We start from the raw sequence: 18,334 nt of genomic DNA, 5'->3' as shown, positions 1-18,334 counted from the left end.
TCAGGATTAATCTAAGAGTCTAAAATTTTCCTCAGAGCTTTGTTTTGTCGTTTACAGTTTATAAATAGCAGCATGTAAATGAGAAAGTGAATTATCCTTTCAGTTGATTCAGAGCAATTAAGATAAAAGTATTCACTCATTTAGTACTTACTGTCTGATATATTGCTACATTACTTTGCTGAGTAAAAAAGAAATCTCGAGGACTGAATCATTCATCTGGCATTTGTTGCCTTAGCACCATCTTGAGAATGGGTGACTGAACTGTCTCTGACATAGGCTGTTCTTTTCAGATGATATATGAAAGGGAGGTCTTGATTACTTGTCATCAGTAATAATCCTCTGTTTTCTGAAATGTTGGGGGTGCAAATGCCTGGGTTCTAAAGCTAACTATGGCAACTGCACAGAATCTCCAACTTGGCATAGGACCTTATCTAGCTCCCATTGAAGTCTTTTGGGATCTTTCCATTGATTTGAACGGGAGTGCAATCTATCCCCTAGATACTAACAAAACAACTGTGCAGCTGTAGGGTAGCTGGAATCTTTGGAAAGATACTAGTATTTTAAATGGAATCAAGCCCATTAGTAGGTAAAATATGCCTCCCTTCCACCCCCGCACATTAAGTTGCATAACAAAGTGTGTAATCTACAAGATTAATCTTGCCTTCCGACTTCCATATCCGATATAGCAGGACCCTAGGTTGTGATTCACATGTGCTGGAATTCCAGTGAGCCTCTTGGACCTTTTTAAAACTGGGACCTACAGTTGCAGGTCACATACCCTTTCCTAGTCACATATGCAGTGTGGTCGTAGCTGTATTAGTCCCAGAATAGTTGAGACACAAGGTGAGTGAGGTAATATCTTCTATCGGACCAACTTCTGTTGGTGAGATAGATGAGTTTTTTTTGTTTACACAGAGTTCTTCACATCTTCAGAAGAGCTTTGTTTAGCTCGAAGGCTTGTGTCTCTCACCAACAGAAGTTGGTCCAATAAAAAATAATACCTCACCCACCTTTTCCTAGCCATGTGCCTTACAGATAAACACACAAAGCTTCCTGCCTCTTATGAGAGACTCAGGGTGAAAAAAGGACAAGATTAATGGGGGCTCTACACCTGCCAGTAGAAGGTCTGAGAGGAGGACACTTTGAAGAAGCAGGAGCTGGCTAGGAGGAGCTGGAAGTCTCCACTTGGGATGGCTTGGAAGTCCTGGTTGGAAAACGAAAAGAACTGCAAAGCCCTGGAGGCAAGCCCTATCACAGTACCCTAAAAGGCAGCGAGACTGTTGTTAGTTTCTTGGTTTTATTTTTTAAATCTGTTTCTAAATTAATAAAGCCCTGAGCAAAGGCTTTGGAGCATTGTTTCACGTACCTGGCTGGTGGGTTGGCCCACCAATTTACAGTTAATCATGGAAGTTAGACTTGTGTCAGTCTGTCCAGTACCTAGCAATTTTCCTTGCTCATTTCCATCCCTAGAGCATAATTCAAGGGAGGTCATATTTATTTTCCAAAGCATACCAAGTTAATATTAATGAGTGTTGTAGACTTATGAAATCAGTTAAAATTAAACAGCTGCCATTCTGCATTCATTTAAAATCTTCCTACATTTGGTAGAACATGGACAGACTTGTAATTATCTGTGCAATCTGACAGACATGCACTGTTATGTCTCACCTTACTGTGGCCAGTGAATGAACACCACAAATTCTGGTAGGTAAGATTTTGTAGTCTCTTGGAATGAGAAGGAGCAATGCATGCATTCTTGCAGTTCTTATTGGATTACTCACTACTCTGTTAGATGCCAAAGATGCATGAATGATGGACAAAATTATGCCTCCATCAGGTTTGAGTGTAAAGTGCACATACTTTCACTTGTATTTGCAGCTGGGGATGATACTTATACTAACTAATCTTATTGAGGATTCTTGAGAATTTAATAGGCCAAAGCTGAAACTTTTAAGGCTTTGATTTGTGGCATATGTCAGTTTTTCAATTTTTTATTTTATAAAATGAGAAGCTAAGTTTAGGACATGCTTTAAGGGTTTCTAACACATACAGACAACAGAAAATAGCTGTAACCAAAGATAGAATACTAGATTGTGTTTATGCATATAAGCCTAGTTAACATGTGCTGAACTATATCATAGAGTTTGGTCCGAATTGGTTATCGTCAATATCAAGTTTCAGTTGGAACACTTTTAGAGCCAAGTCTTAATCCAGCCTACAAATGTCCTTGAAAACCAAAACGAAAATTTTCCAAATCTTAAAGTAATAGGAATAATTCATACAAATAGCTCAAGAGGCTATATTAAAAGAGCATATGTGCACAAGAGAAAATATTAAAGAGCTTAACAAGAGTCTGTCTATTACTGTTCCTTCAACACATACTCATGGAAAATAGTTAATTATATTTATTTATTTATTTGTGAGTGAGCATGCCATCAATGGTGTTATACTCATCTAATCGGAAAGTCATAGCAATGCCATGTAATTTACCTAACCAGACAGACTAATGGACAGTACATGTAGTGTATATAAGATGCTTACAAAACTATTCATAATTAAGAAATTAAAAAGAAAACCGTTTAATTACAAAATAGAGGAAGTTAGTCTGTTAAATTATGCATTGTGAATTTGCTCATAAAATCTCACCACATCTAGGACAGCTAAATCGATAATCTGTTTGAATAGCTTGGCATAAAAGCTTATTTAGAGTTGTATTTCATGTGCAATATTTTTTCATTCTGGAAAATCATTTGAATGTCTAAGAACTCCAGAATTGTTTACTGATGCTGTCATTCTGTGATTACTTCTGATGTGTTTTTGTTACATTGTAATGAATAAAATTATTAAGAAACAGATGAAGTGGGCCCTTTGGGTACATTATTAAAGCAGAAGTTCACACCCTTGATCCCAATTTTTATCTGTTCATGTGGTTATATCGTTGGACTGAGGGCAAGTCATTTGGCTGATGACTGAGCCTCTCACGCCTGCAAGACATTTGTTTCTTTGTTTTCACGTGTTTTTTCCCGATCATTTAATGAGTTGGTTTGACTCTTTTAAAGGGTGTGACTGATTTTTCTACTGCTACTTCAAAAGATTCTTAGAATACAACTGTAGTTAGGGGCAGAAAGCAGGAAATACTCTGTTTGCTTTGCCTATACTTTAACCTACCTCTTCCTTAGATTTAAATTATTTTGATACAAAGGCATATCTCTGAGTGAGATTGTATGAGGCCTTTTAATCACTGTTGTTATTTCACATAGGTTAGTTTCAGACACTTGCTAATGTTTGGGTTATAGTAGTGCTATCCATTCTTATCTTGATCTCAATGGTATTGATCGTATCAGTAAGCCAAGTAAATTAAGAACCATCTTTCCAGACTTCTAAATGTTCTGTTTGAAATCTAAGACATTTTGCCTTTTTGGAGAGTTTTGTTTCTTATCTATATACAATTACTAAGTAAATGTTCAATCTTCACTTCACCAACAATGGAGAGTATTATTGGGCAAACAATCAGCAGTGATCTGGAATTTAGATCATAGCTTTCAAAATAAGGACATGTTAATAGTGACAGCACTAATTTAAGAACTTTCCTATTTTCACTGTGCATCTTTCAGAGACTTTTTTTTTTAAGCCAACAGCTTATTTATCCTTGCATTTGTATTTATTTCACAGTAAGGATGAAAATAATACTTTTCATAGGCAAAACACTTTACAGAATGCAAATTAATCCTTAGGGCACCCCTCTGAAGTAGATAGTACAACTTTACAAATGGGGAAACAGGCACAGAGATTAAGTGATTTGCTCAAGGCCACACAGCATTTCATTGTCAAGACTTTAGATTAAGATCTTGTCTTCCAGTCCTATGTTCAAAGCACTAGATCACACCTTTATCATGTTTTGATACAGTCATCTTAAATAATATATTGCTAAGTTACTAATCACACTGTAAGTTATTAAATCTGGAATTTTGTATATTCAATTTGTTTTCTACTACTTTCAGTTTTTTTGGTCTTAGTTTGGACAACTCATCTCGGTGAAGTCAGTTTCACTTTTGATAACTGCATTTCATTTTCAGATTCTATGCTTACATTGCAATTCCTACAGAAGAGTCTTAACATAAAAATACGTTTGAATTAAAAAATGGAAGCATTTCTGTTGGACTTGTTTATTTTTAGAATACCCACATTTTGGGCCCAGTTTGAGTTAGTTCTCCTTTTATGGTACCATGGCCTTAATTCCCACTGAGAGTAAAACAAATATTTTTTTCTTGTAATGTGCTAACATAATTCAGTTAAGTTTTTGTTTTTTTCCCTTTAAAATGGATAGTTCTTTTTAACCTTCATAGAATTCTTTTTGTGACTTCAATGCTGTTATATTTACATAAGATAATAAATGCATATTGTAACAAAGTAGGTGTACAAACAACTATAACAATATTGTTGTAATATCAACCATTGCTATTAGTATAGTATTACATCAGTAAGTATTCCTGTGGTAAGAGGTATGTATTAACAGGAATGGAAATCTTTTTAAAAACTATTCCACCTGTCAAACTCCAAAAGTATTCTAGTATGCTATCCTATTATGCAGTTAATAATACTGGTTTAACGTGTTTTTATTGATTATCTCCCTTTTGCTGTGACATTAAACTGAGCCAATTTGAGTAGCTATAGTCTCTGGCACACTTGTAATGGAAAACATTGCTTTAACACAGGGGTGGCAAACTACAAGCTGTTTTAAGCTGGCCCGCAAGCCGCACCACCTGGCTCGGCCCTGAATCGGTGCTCCAGCCGGGGCTCTGGGTCGGGGCTGCGCCAGATGGCTCTGCCCTGCTCCAGCCGGGGCTCTGGGTCGGGGGCCGCACCAGGTGGCAAGGCCCTGCTCTGGCCGGGACTTTGGGTCGGGGGCTGCACCAGGCGGCAAGGCCCCGCTCTGCTGGGGTGCTGGGTCCTGGAAGCTGTGGCATGGCCCCGCTCTGGCTCCTGTGCACTCCAATGGGAGCTGCAGGGGCGGAGCCTGCGGATGGGGCAGTGTGTAGAACCGCCTGGCCGCGCCTCCGTGTAGGAGCCGGAGAATGGACATGCCACTGCTTCTGGGAGCCACTTGAGGTAAGCGTTGCTCGTAGTCTGCACCCCTTGAGCCTCTACCCATGCCCCTGCTCCTGCCCCAGCTCTGATCCACCTCCTGCTCTCCAAATCCCTCTATCCCAGCCTGGAGCATTCTCCTGCACCCCAAACCTCTCATCCCCAGCCCCACCCCAGAGCCTTCACCCCTAGCCGGAACCTGCACCCCTGCCCTAGCCTTGATCCCCCTCCTGTCCTCCAAACCCCTCGGTCCCAGCCCAGAGCACTCTCCTACACCCCAAACTCCTCATCCCCAGCTCCACCCCAGAGCCCACACCCCCTCCCGCACCCCAACCCCCATTTTGTGAGCATTCATGGCCTGCCGTACAATTTCTATTCCCTAATGTGACCCTCAGGCCAAAAAGTTTGCCCACCCCTGTTTTAACATCTGCTTTAATTCCTTCACTTACCTTTACTTAGTTATTGATCTCTTTCTGTCCCAAACTATTGCGGTGTAATTGAAAATGTATGCCAAACCCTGAAATCCAAAACCATCATTATACTTTTATATGCTTTAAAATAAGACATTTTGATTTATAAAGGTACTGAGTGAGGCATTGCACTGCTCTGCCCTATTTTCAGATGTGGCTCAGACACTTAAGTCAGTTAGGCATTGCAATATTGAGTGGAAGAATGCCTAAATACCTTTTAAAAATCTGGTCTTTGTGCCTTATATTGCAAGAGGTATTACAATATTACTGGGTCATAATATCAAATAGAATGGATCCACAACTCAAATTCTTGTTCTTTGCATATGCCCTATTCTGTTGCTAGATGGCAGCATAATTCTAGAGAAGTATTGCAAATCCATGGATACTTGCTACTGGAACTAGAAATAATCATTTTAGCTTGCTTGCTTTTTCAGTGCAAGAGCACCAAAGATGTTCATGTTTTTTTAAAACAGCACTTGCTTATCTTAGTTGTAAGTTTAGAGCTGTAAATGCTGTTAATGGGAGTTATTAGTGGCTTTCCAAACTGAAAATGAGTGACTGTCATCAACTGTTTCTGTGATGTTATGTCATAGAGGGTCTGTCTACACTGCAATAAAACACTTGCAGCTGGCCTGTGTCAGCTGACTCAGGCTCACGGGGCTTTGGCTGCAAAGCTATAAAATTGCAGAGTAGCTGTTTGGATTCAGGCTGGAGCCTGGGCTCAGGGACCCTGCTTTGGGACCCCCCAGCCCCCAGACAGCTGTCCTTCAATTTTATAGTCCTCCAGCCTGAGTCAGCTGACACGGGCCAGCCACTGGTGTTTTATTGCAGCGCAGAAATGCCTGAATAGACGATCACTGCTCATTTCTACTGTCTGTTGTCCATCAGTGTCCCAGATAAAAGGAGAGCAATTCTAACCGTCAAAAATGGCTTTTAAAAGTGCAAATGCTTAAGAATTATTTTGTTTTATTCTCACAAACATCTACTCATTTTTTTGTGTTATAATAGGAAAGGAGTTGAAAATAGGACAGATCCTGAAAACAAGAAAGGAAAATGTGTTTGACATGCTAAGATGGTCCCGTGGGGAGGGGACAAGATCTAGAATCAAGGGACCTAGATTCTGTGATGTTTCCACAAACTCGGTGTAGGTCCCAAAGGAAACTATATAACCAGTTTATGCCTCACATTCTTCATTTGTAAAATGGTGATTGTCACTGTAACAGGGCGACAACTGCACCTGTGTCCCCTCTCTGTCTATTTTGACTGCACCCCCTCCAGCTGACTGGCCTTGTGCCTTTAACATCTCTGGGGTGGAATCATACTCTTACACAAGATACTGTAGCCCATGATCCGGTCTGTCAACTGTGCTTATCCAGCAGGTCTGACGGGGTACCTGTGGTGGTTCTCTGCAGCAGTCTGTGACCAGGGGTGTGACTATAGTGCTCAGACAGCCTGCTTAAACCAAAGTAGTGTTTAATCACAACGGTAGGAATAAAGCATAAGAAAATTAGACCTTTTGTTGTTTTAAAATCCACACGTCTATCTTACCTAGATTCTTGCCATCCTTTGACAGAGACCCTAAGCAGCCTCAGTTTCTTCAGTCACCCCAACTTCTGGCATCTGGATGTTAATCTGTTTCCCTTAACTGTCTCCCAAGCTGCTGCTGCTTCCCTAGGGAGTTTATCACTTTCAAGTCAGCCAGCAGTCCTTAGTCAGTTTCTTGGGTCCTTTTGTACTGCTCCCCAAAACCACTTTGTGAGCTCCCCAGGGGCTCAGAGGTAGAGCCTCAAGTATCTTGCATTGCCCCTCAATAGTTTGCTGGGGTGCTGTCTTATCTAGAATCGTTGTTTGTTTCCCAAGAGCCCTGTTGATTTAACAACCCAATAACTAGGTCGACTTATAATATTAATAAGTTACTCCAGAGCAGTTGCACTGCATCCACAGTGATAATATATATCTGCCTCAGGGAGGTATTGACGCTACAGTAGTCTGGATGATGCTGAAGGAGGTGGAGCAGGAAGTCGACATAAGAACTCTTCAGCCTTTGTTTTAAAGAGAATTCTTTTCCATATAGCAAGCCCACTCACAGTTCCGAATGTGATTAGATTAAATTCCATAGGGGAGGGGCATGTTATTGTATGATTTAGGGATTGTCATACCAGGAGTCCATCTAATTGACAATCCACCCCTTGGTAGTGGCCAGTACCACGTTTCAGAAAAAGGAGCAAGAAATCCTGTAGTGGACAGCTGTTAAGTAATTTTTCCTAATCCCATCAGTTGATGGTTGGTTTCTGCCCTGAAAGATGAGGGTTTATGTCCCTTTAATATAAGAACTAATCATTATTATTTATCAATCTTTTAACATAGAATGTAACCGTGGTATTTTCTACTGCCGTAAGACAGGATACTGGCTAGATGGATCATTGGTTTGACCGATATGGCCATTCTTATGTAGGTGTTCTGATTATCTCTACAACTGTCAAATCCCTTGTTGAATCCTAAACTCTTGGCCTCCTTACCATATGACAATGATTTTCACAGGCAAATTATGTGTAGTATAAAAATAAATACATTTTTCTCTCATACATTTAAAAAAATTACTTTCTCTGAAAGTTACCTTATTCTTGTACTGTGCATAAATAGAATTACACTTTTATTTTTCTCTTTTAAATGAAGTAGTCCCACTTCTTTCAGTTTCTCCTTATTCGGAAATATTTCTAGGGCTGTAACCTTTGTTGCTTCTCTCTTCATTGGTTCCATTTCTGCTATATCGTTGTCAATAGAGTGCGCAGAAATGAACACAGCATTCTAGATGAGGGCGTACCATTGAGCTATGTAATGGCTGTCACACTTCAGGACAACTGCACCTATATTCTCTCCGTATGGTCCCACAAGGGCACCAATTCTAGGCTTCTGGCTTCTCAGCCATCACTTCTTTTGGGTGGAGACTCTTGTCTCCTCCTCCTCCTGACTGGCTTTTCCAGGCTGCAAGTTCCCTGCCTACATTGTGATATCCTCAGCAAGCCAGACTGCCTAAGCAGTTCAGTCTGTGCTTTTTCTTTCTCTTCAATGTTATGAACAATGTAATTGCCAGCAGTTATAAATTACTGCACAACCCTTGACGCATGCACATCTAGTCGTATGGTAAAAGCATTATAGAGAAAACATATATAAAAATAAGTTTTCTATGCATGCTAAAAGCTTACTAGAGGTCACCCACCAGTCTTATGGGACTTCAGTAGGTCCAAGTCCTTCTGACCCTTCCTAGGAAGGATTGGGACACCCCTTGGACAGAAGGTCCTGTTCATTTGTTGGATCAGAAAGAAGGCCCTGAGTCTGTTTAAACTCAGGCTGTTTATCCAAAAGTTCGTTCTTTGTCTGTTGATCTCTTGAATCCAGTTTGAACAAGTATAGGTGAACCCCTTGGGGTGATGGTAGTACTTCTCTGGAGGTGTTATAACCAGGGTGAATTTGCCTAATCACTTCTCCACTGTTCTTCGTTCCTGGTCATGCACCTCATGGAATTACATATAGTCCCTGACCCACAATGATACATAAACTTAATACAGTAAATCTCCCAAAAATATTGCAGGAAATTGTCATATTTGTCACAATGGCATTTTTTTATCTCATTGTTTACACCAAATGTTATGACCATTACTATGCATTGAACAGAAACTTTTTAATTAACTGTCCACTCAGGAAAAGGACATCGGCATCATTGTAGTTTCAAATAATTTAAAATCCAGGAATCTGTAAGTAGTTCAAACTATTCCGGCCAAGATGTAATACCTTTGCTTTTATCAGTGCTGAATTTCATCTGTCGTGCTGTCCATTCTTCTAGTTTTACTAGGTGCCTCTGAAGTCCCTCATAGTCCTTTCTAGTCTAAATCTTGTATCACTCTACCATTTAACAATGCTGCTTTTTCTTGCCTTCCTGCTTTGTTTGCTTTCTGTAGCTCAGCTGTGGTTATTATGTTTTCTGTACACTGAGTCTGAGGGTTTTAACTTCCTCACTTCTAACTTCAGGGTTTTTAGATTAATGTCCTCTTTTAAAAAACAAAACAAACAGGAAAAAAAAAATCTCCCCTTTCCCATGTCAGCACAACACTATTAGTTTTTCCTACAATCCCTCCACTGAGACTGATGGAACTTATATGGCTGGTCACTTCATATTCTCCTACTTCAGTGAATTATGCCGTTCATCACAGTGAGAGGGATTCCTTTCACTAAACTAGTATACAGAATATTTAAAGCAAATTGTTTCACTCTCTCTCCATGTGAAACTGTTCTTCCACTAAGAATTCTCTAAGGGCTTGGCTACACTAGAGAGTTGCAGCGCTGGTGAGGGGGTTACAGCGCTGCAATTTAGGATGTGGCCACACTTACAAAGCACGGCCAGCGCTGCAACTCCCTGGTTGCAGCGCTGGCTGTACACCCGGTCAAGCCTCAGGTGTAGGGATTCCAGCGCTGGTGATCCAGTGCTGGTCAGCAAGTGTGGACGCCCACCAGCGCTTTTATTGACCTCCGGGGTATAAGGAGGTATCCCAGCATACCTTAGAAGCCTCTCTGGTAATCATGCACACTCCACTGCCCTGGGCTCAGCTGACCCCTCCTTTAAATGCCCCAGGAATTTTAAAAATCCCCTTCCTGTTTGCTCAGCCAGGTGTGGAGTGCAATCAATCATTCAATCAATCAGCGACCATGCCTCCACGCCCCAAACGAGCCCCAGCATGGAACAATTCCGAGCTACAGGACCTCATCAGTGTTTGGGGTGAGGAAGCTGTGCAAGCACAGCTGCGCTCCAGAAGGAGAAATTATGATACCTATGGGCAGATATCGCAGTCCTTGCTGAGAAGGGCCATGAACGGGACGCGTTGCAGTGCAGGGTCAAAATAAAAGAGCTGAGGAGTGCTTACTGCAAAGCCCGTGAGGGAAATCGCCGCTCAGGAGCTGCCCCCACAACCTGCTGTTTTTACAAGGAGCTGGATGCCATACTTGGGTGTGACCCCACTGCCACTCCGAGGACCACGATGGAGAGTTCAGAGCAGGGAGAAGTGGAGGAGGGTGTAGAGGAAGCCGACAGTGAGGCTACTGGCGTGGAGGGAGACACCCCGGAGTCCCAGGAGGCATGCAGCCAGGAGCTCTTCTCAAGCCAGGAGGAGGCTAGCCAGTCACAGCAGCTGGAAGTTGCTGGTGAGGAAGAAACTGAGGAGTGTGCTCGGGGTAAGCAGATTTTTATGTTTTGGGAGAGGAGGGTTTGGGTTATGGCTGCCTGCATGCATGCCTGAACGTGGAATAGCCCATTGATTTGCTCTATCACGTCTCTGTAATCTGCCTCGGTAATCTCTTGAAAAGTTGCAGCCAGAGCGTGTGCAATGTGCTTTCTCAAGTTTATCGGGAGACCACCGTGGTCCTTGTCCCGGTCAGGCTAACTCCTCCGATCCACTGTGCAGCGAGGGGTGGGGGGACCATGGCTGCACACAGGCAAGCTGCATAGGGGCCAGGGCGGAATCCACATTGCTGTAGAAGACCCTCCCTCTCTTCCCAGGTAACACGCAGCGGTGATATATCTGGCAGTAGGAAACCCTGTTGAGAATTTAGGGATACTTGAGTGCAGGGTGCCAGGTTCGCGTTCCCCCCCCCAGCCCCGCGGTGCGTTCCAGTCTCCACACCCCCTTCCCAGCAGGCAGCCAGCCCCGCGGTGCGCTCCGGTCTCCCCACCCCCTTCCCAGCAGGCATCCAGCCCCGCAGTGCGCTCCGGTCTCCCCACCTGCTTCCCAGCAGGCAGCCAGCCCCGCGGTGCGCCCCGGTCTTCCCCCCCCCTCCCAGCAGGCAGCCAGCCCCGCGGTGCGCTCCGGTCTCCCCACCACCTTCCCAGCAGGCAGCCAGCCCCGTGGTGCGCTCCGGTCTTTCCCCCCTCCCTCCCAGCAAGCAGCCAGCCCCGTGGTGCCCTCCGGTCTTCCCCCACCCTTCCCAGCAGACAGCCAGCCCCGCGGTGCCCTCCGGTTTTTCCCCACCCTTCCCAGCAGGCAGCCAGCACAGCTGTGCGTTTCCCCCCCACTCACCAGCAGGCCCGCAGTTACCACCCCCCCCCGCCAACAGCTCGCCACCTTCCTGTTCACTACTGTCCCCTGTGCAGGACACCAGCTACCTCCTGTACCCAGTGCAGATAAACCCCAGTGACCCATCGGTCAATTCCCCCTCCCAGGTGCACTCGGGGCAGAAACACTCACCCCATTGCTCACCATGCCTTAGCTTCTCTGGCCTCTCTGTGTTATGTGAGGTATGTGGAAAGGATGCTACAAAAAGTCTAAAAACTCCTTCACTGTGTGATAATAAACAATGTAGCCTCTGTGTATTACATGTTTCTATCTATGTTTTTTTTAGTGACCTTGACTAATGCAGCCGGATCACCGGCCTCACGTCGGTTGCAGAACTTGAGAAAAAATCCCCGAAAATCAAAAGAAGAATCGATCAAAGCAGTTATGATTCACTACAACAGAGAAAGTAGGAAGACGCAGGAATGGAGAGAGAAAATGTATGAATGGAGAGAGAAAATGTATGACTGGAGACAAACAGAAAGCAGGAGAAAGGAATTGGCTATCAAAAAAACCTCAAAGCAGATGATAAGCCTCCTGGCTCGCCAAACTGAGTCTTTCGAGTCTCTCGTAGCCATGCAGGCAGATCTGTACCGTGGTAACCCACAGCCCTCCCAAAGCTCTCTTTCTTGTTCCCCAGTATTTGCACAAAACACCTTTTTCCAGCAGCCAGTTTCTTATTACCCCCAGCTGCCCCCAGCACCTGTACGATCACCTACCAGCCCTGATAACTATAATTCTTACCCTGTGCACTCCACCCCCATTACCCTGCAGCATAGTAATCCTGAAGTGCAGCAGACATTGAACAGTAATCCACACAGGACATATTCAAACCTCTGAATGTACAGTCCACCACCCTAACCCCCCTGGCCTTTTATGTACTGTACTTTGAATAAAGGATTTTATGGCTTTTACAATACGTTTTATTATTGCAGGAAGTGGTAAATATTGTACCCCAAGGTAGAACAAAGCACAGCAAAGGCACCAAACATTACTGTTGGCTCTCAGTATCAAATTGCTCCCTTAAAGCATCCCTAATCCTTGAAGCCCTTTCCTGGGCCTCCCTAGTAGCCCTGCTCTCTGGCTGTGCAAATTCATCCTCTAGGCTTCGAACCTCGGAGGTCCATTCCTCACTGAATCTTTCTCCCTTCCCTTCACAAATATTATGGAGGGTACAGCACGCGGATATAACAGCGGCGATGCTGCTTTCCCCCAAATCTAGCTTCCCATAAAGACACCTCCAGCGGGCTTTCAAACGGCCAAAAGCACACTCCACAGTCATTCTGCACCGGCTCAGCCTGTAGTTGAACCAGTCCTTGCTCCTGTCAAGCTTCCCTGTATATGGTTTCATGAGCCAAGGCATTAAGCGGTAAGCGGGGTCTCCAAGGATCACAGTGGGCATTTCGACATCACCTACTGTGATCTTGCGGTCTGGGAAAAAAGTCCCGGCCCTCAGCCTCCTGAACAGGGAACTGTTCCGAAAGATGCGTGCATCGTGCACCTTTCCAGGCCAGCCTGAGTAAATGTCAGTGAAACGCCCACGGTGATCCACAAGCGCTTGCAGAACCACGGAGAAATACCCCTTGCGATTAACGTACTCTGATGCCAAGTGGGGTGGTGACAGAATAGGAATATGCATCCCATCTATTACCCCTCCACTGTTAGGGAAACCCATTTCTGCAAAGCCATCCACAATGTCCTGCACGTTCCCCAGAGTCACAGTTCTTCTTAACAGGGTGCGATTAATGGTTGTGCAAACTTGCATCAGCACCATTCCAACGGTGGACTTTCCCACTCCAAACTAGTTCGCCACCGATCGGTAGCTGTCTGGAGTTGCCAGCTTCCAGATTGCAATAGCCACCCACTTCTCCACTGGCAAGGCAGCTCTCAATCTCGTGTCCCTGCGCCGCAGGGTAGGGGCGAGCTCAGCACACAGTCCCATGAAAGTGGCTTTTCTCATCCGAAAGTTCTGCAGCCACTGCTCGTCATCCCAGGCTTGCAGGACGATGTGATCCCACCACTGAGTGCTGGTTTCCCGAGCCCAAAGGTGCCATTCCATGGTGCTGAGCACGTCTGTTACTGCCACAAGCAATTGAGTGTCTTGAGCATCAGGCGTTTCAATATCATCGTCTGACTCCTCACTGTCACTTTGCAGCTGAAGGAATAGCTCCACTGCCATGCGTGATGTGCTGGCAACATTCATCAGCAAGGTCCTCAGCAGCTCAGGCTCCATTTGTAACAGAAATCTCAGAAATCGCGCTGCAGACTCACAATGCTGCCAAACTGCTCGGAATGTGTAGCAAAGCACCACGGGGCGTTGGAACAGGAAGCGGAAAGACCCGCACACTTCCTTCCCCTTCCCACAAGCCACAGCGCCAAAATGGGACGAGGTGCTCTGTGGGATAGCTGCCCACAATGCATCACTCCCAACAGCGCTGCAAGTGCTGTAAATGTGGCCACACTGCAGCGCTGGCCCTACACAGCTGTACGAACACAGCTGTAACTACCAGCGCTGCAAAACTGTAAGTGTAGCCATACCCTCTGTACTTTTAATTTAGACTGTATAGGTTCCATCTTTTTTTTCTCAAGTTTTCAATCTATTTTAGGGCAAATTCTCCCTGCATATCCATGCAACTGAATTTGACTTCAGTATTCTGCTCTCTGCCTCTTCAGAACTCACATTAAACATCCAGGGATGATTCAAGCATATAGAGAGGGCAGAACATCAAAGATGAGATCCAAGGGGAGGATTTTGTTTCTGCCTTACTTTGACTTGTCTACTTTGAAAATGGCTTCTGACTAATCCAATGACTGGTCCTTTTCTTCCATCATTTTGAAGCGGAACACAGTGACTTGACTAATGTACTCCAATAATGCTTAGACACCTCAGGGATACGCACCATGTTTGGTGTCTAGCTTTGTAAAATACAAATGGAGCTGACTACAATCAGTAAATAAAATAATTACTGTTAGAAAAAGTCAGATTTTTTTCCTGCTGCTACAAAGTGTTGCTTGTAGCTGCTAATTGTTGAAACTAGATGTGGAACCTAAATGAACGGTAAGCAATGTCGCTCAGACAGAAGGCATGACACAGATGTGTGTGCATTCCTTACCCCTTCCCACCCCACAAAGATTGAAATGGTTGGAAAAATGAGAGATCTTATTTGAGCAAACATATTGGTCTGCAGATTTGAACTTGAAATTGTACTATCACCACTTCCTTTTCAATCTCCTTCAGCTTCTCCTGGGCTGGGAGTGTTTCACCAGGTAAATTTTCTTCTCTGCCATCTATTTGGTTTATCCACCAGCGTGGAGAGGGCAGAATCTTCTGAGCCAGGTCTTGTGCTACTGCAGCTGATCATTAGGATGCAGAGGTGAGTGCTGTCTTCCTTGCAGATGCCCCTTTGCTGCTGTTAATGTCCTACTCTTCTGCAATTATTATTTCTGTGTCTCAATTCTCCTTACCCTTCAATACCTTATTGTTAAATATTTTAAATTTATTTTTTGGTGTGGCTTGGCATTCTCCTATTGGGCCTGATCCTGTAAAGTGCTGAACACCCACAGCTTCTATAGAGAACGACCGTTCCATGTGCTCAGCGCTAGAGCTGACTGGTGGGTGATGATCCTATTTCATGGCAATTTTTGAGGTTTTGAAAAGAGTTATCGTTCTGCAGTGGAACAAAAACAAAATTTGAATATTTTTGCAAAAATGGAATTGTCGGTGGTTCTTTTTGGCTCAAAACCTGAGCTGTTCAATTCAGGGAGCTGAGGGTGTTCATATATATGTGAGTGTGTAGCTGTAGCATGGGGTTAGGGCACTAGCCTGGGATGTGGGAGACCCAGGTTTAACTCTCTGCTCTGCTGCCTGATTTTGAGAAGAGTTTTTCATCCCAGGTCATTGAATCAAGCAAAGCAGGGATTTGAACCTACGTCTCCCACCTCCTAGGTGTGCATGCTTGCTCTCAACCTGCCCAGTGAAATCTTTATCAAAACCGCTGTGTCTCTGTGAAAAGCTTTGATGAAACAGCATATTTTGGCAAAAATTCATTTTGTTGAAAATGTTCCAACTGGGAGAAAAAATTATCTGAACACGTGGGTTATAGTGCTTGTGAAAGGTGCCGGTTGACAGCACTAGCACAGTTTTATTTTATCTACAGAGCAAGTGCAGCATGGGTGGAGAATGATAGTGTAAGCGCTCTCTGTGCTTCTCCAACCCAAAGAATGAGAAGGGGGAGGGAGTGGTTTGAGCATTGGCCTGCTAAACCCAGGGTTGTGAGTTCAATCCTTGAGGGGATCACTTAGGGATCTTAGGCAAAAATCAGTACTTGGTCCTGCTAGTGAAGGCAGGGGGCTGGACTCAATGACCTTTCAAGGTTCCTTTCAGTTCTAGGAGATTGGTGTATCTCCTATTATTTTATTTATTATTATTATATTAAATTATTCCCAATGCCATATATTTCTTTGATAGACACAAGGTAGATGAGATCTTTTATTGGACCAACTTAAAAGAAATTACCTCACCTACCTTGTCTCTCTTATGCTCTGGGACCAAACTTTTATTTCCTTGGGCTGTCCTGTACCATCACTCCTTAAGATGAATGGTACTGTGCTATTGTTAGGTCCATTGCTATTTCTTATGGCCCTAAGTTGCTAAATTGGAAGCTAACTTTTTTGCTAAAGTAGTTTGGTTTTCTTAAAAAATTAAAATTAAAATGTGCTAAAATATATTTCTATTAACAATTAGGCTTTCTAAAGGGATAAGTTAGTTTTATTCTCGCTCATGGCATTGTTCATGAATTACAGCCATAGCTTTCTCACAAAAGATACACCGGGTACAGGAGAATATTATCTGTGTTGAGTAGCTGCACTATGTGTCATATTCATAATATCAATAGTTTCCGTTTCTTTAACACACAAGGGGCGACTTAAATTATAACACATGAACATAAGAAACTGTTGAAAGAAAGAACAGCTGTCTATTGTATATAGTTCAGCGGCAGCTGGAGCTATCATTAAAATAACTTAGGGTCTAGTCTACAGTTAAACTTCCTAAAGGAATGAAGTTTGAAACACTAAGCTGCTTTTTTAAAACCCGCTAAGCAACTTGGGCAGACTGAAAGTCAACAACTTAGAAATAAGTGAAATTAAACTGAGGGTATTTTAGGATCTTTTTAATGGAGTAAAATGAAGATCTTGCATATATGAGTACTCTGTCTTCCCAGGAAACCATGCCTGATCCTTACAGGGAGACACACACACTGCTGTATGTCAAACAGAAATGAATAAAAAAGTAGAACATATATTCAAACAGAGATTAACTTTTGCTAATGCTTGATGTGTGATCGCTATGCGATGGTTGTGTCAATTGACTAGTTGCTGGAGAGAAGGCAGCTTTATTTTTTTTCCCCGAAGCTGTTTGTCTGCATTTCTTCCCTAGCAATCCCAGTTTAGGCTTGCAAATTATGGAGTGATGTTGTTATTGCTTTTACCTCAGTGATTTCTGTGCTTTGGACAACAGCAGAAAAAATGCAGACATTACAATTATGGGTGAGACAAGGAAGTTGAATTCAGATGTGAATTCAGATTAGGTTTTAGCAATGGTTCATCTTTCAATTCCAGACAAATTAGGGTTTAGGTTTAGATTAGATGGTACCAAGATCTTCTGAATTAGTTTTAAGAGTTTTTAGTCTAATGAAATCAGCTCACCTTCTGGTATGTGGCTGTATTCCAAACTGGTTTCCTGAGGTAGGACCAAAAGATTAGCATGTGGGCTCAGGGATTTGAATCCAGTTACATGTCTCTGAAATTTCAAGGGGCACAGATTTAAGAGTCTGGTAGCAGCCCACCTGCAATTTGAAAGGTTCCTAACATCTGTTGCTATCACCTGATGAGGGAAGGCCTGTAGGGGTACACTGTCTCACTGGAGGGTCTTGTTCCCAGAGGTGAAGTCTCATACATTGTATTGCATGCCATTGGGGCCTGAGCTAACTCTTGCTGAAGTCACTTCAGACACTTAAAGCATTCGAGGCTTGGTGGGTGCCGTGTTTGGCGCTCTGAAAAGGATGGCAGTTTCTGTTAGTGCTAATCCAAACTGTAAGTAAACTAATCTGGTTCTTAGCAATGAGGTTATTTAAAGAAAATGGCCTTCCTTTTAGGCATCCCTCTTGCATTTCCTGCGTAGTGAGGAGTGATGGGGAAAGATGTGTCTGTAGAAGTCCCACTAGAACTCTTTCACTGCCTTAGATACCTTTGGTAGGTGCTAGAATAGATTTTGGAAATACCAGGAATGCATTGGCAGGGTATGTCACACACATAACTGGGCATTAGACTTCTATTTTTTGTTACAATGAGATTGATTAGATGCTTCCTGGTTGAGGGAACTTGCTACACATGCACCACATTGAGTTTTTGGACCTTGTCACTTCACAGTTATGGGGAAAAAAAGTCACAAAACTGAAGTTATGGAAACCCAGGATCACTCAGCATTAAAGATGGGGTGAATGATAAAGAAGTAATAGCTAATATACAGGCTTTCTTCAAATGTCTATTGGTTTTCAAGTGAAGAAAGTCTATTAGATTCTTAGCAGAATTCCTGCTGTGCCAAAACTGTCAGATCAGTAAACTTCTCAGAAAGTGATGAAGTTCTGTTATTGTCTCCTTTACTTCTGGTGACAGAGA

At 43.3% G+C, this 18,334-nt stretch overlaps 1 protein-coding gene across 3 annotated transcripts in view; it reads left to right on the top strand.

Moving 5' to 3' along the window:
• Positions 1–18,334, top strand: part of C14H16orf87 (chromosome 14 C16orf87 homolog) — a 53,581-nt gene that overhangs the window by 30,766 nt on the left and 4,481 nt on the right. For all 3 annotated transcript variants that reach the window (XM_050923134.1, XM_050923132.1, XM_050923133.1), the window contains exon 4: positions 14,895–15,030. In XM_050923134.1, the coding sequence (XP_050779091.1) occupies positions 14,895–15,030 (136 nt within the window). The remainder of the gene's footprint in view (positions 1–14,894; positions 15,031–18,334) is intronic.

The sequence above is a fragment of the Gopherus flavomarginatus genome, chromosome 14 (assembly GCF_025201925.1).
Source record: "Gopherus flavomarginatus isolate rGopFla2 chromosome 14, rGopFla2.mat.asm, whole genome shotgun sequence".
In the NCBI taxonomy this organism is placed as follows: domain Eukaryota; kingdom Metazoa; phylum Chordata; order Testudines; family Testudinidae; genus Gopherus; species Gopherus flavomarginatus.
The sequence above is the reverse complement of the archived record's forward strand: the minus strand, read 5'-3'. Positions and strand labels throughout refer to the sequence as shown.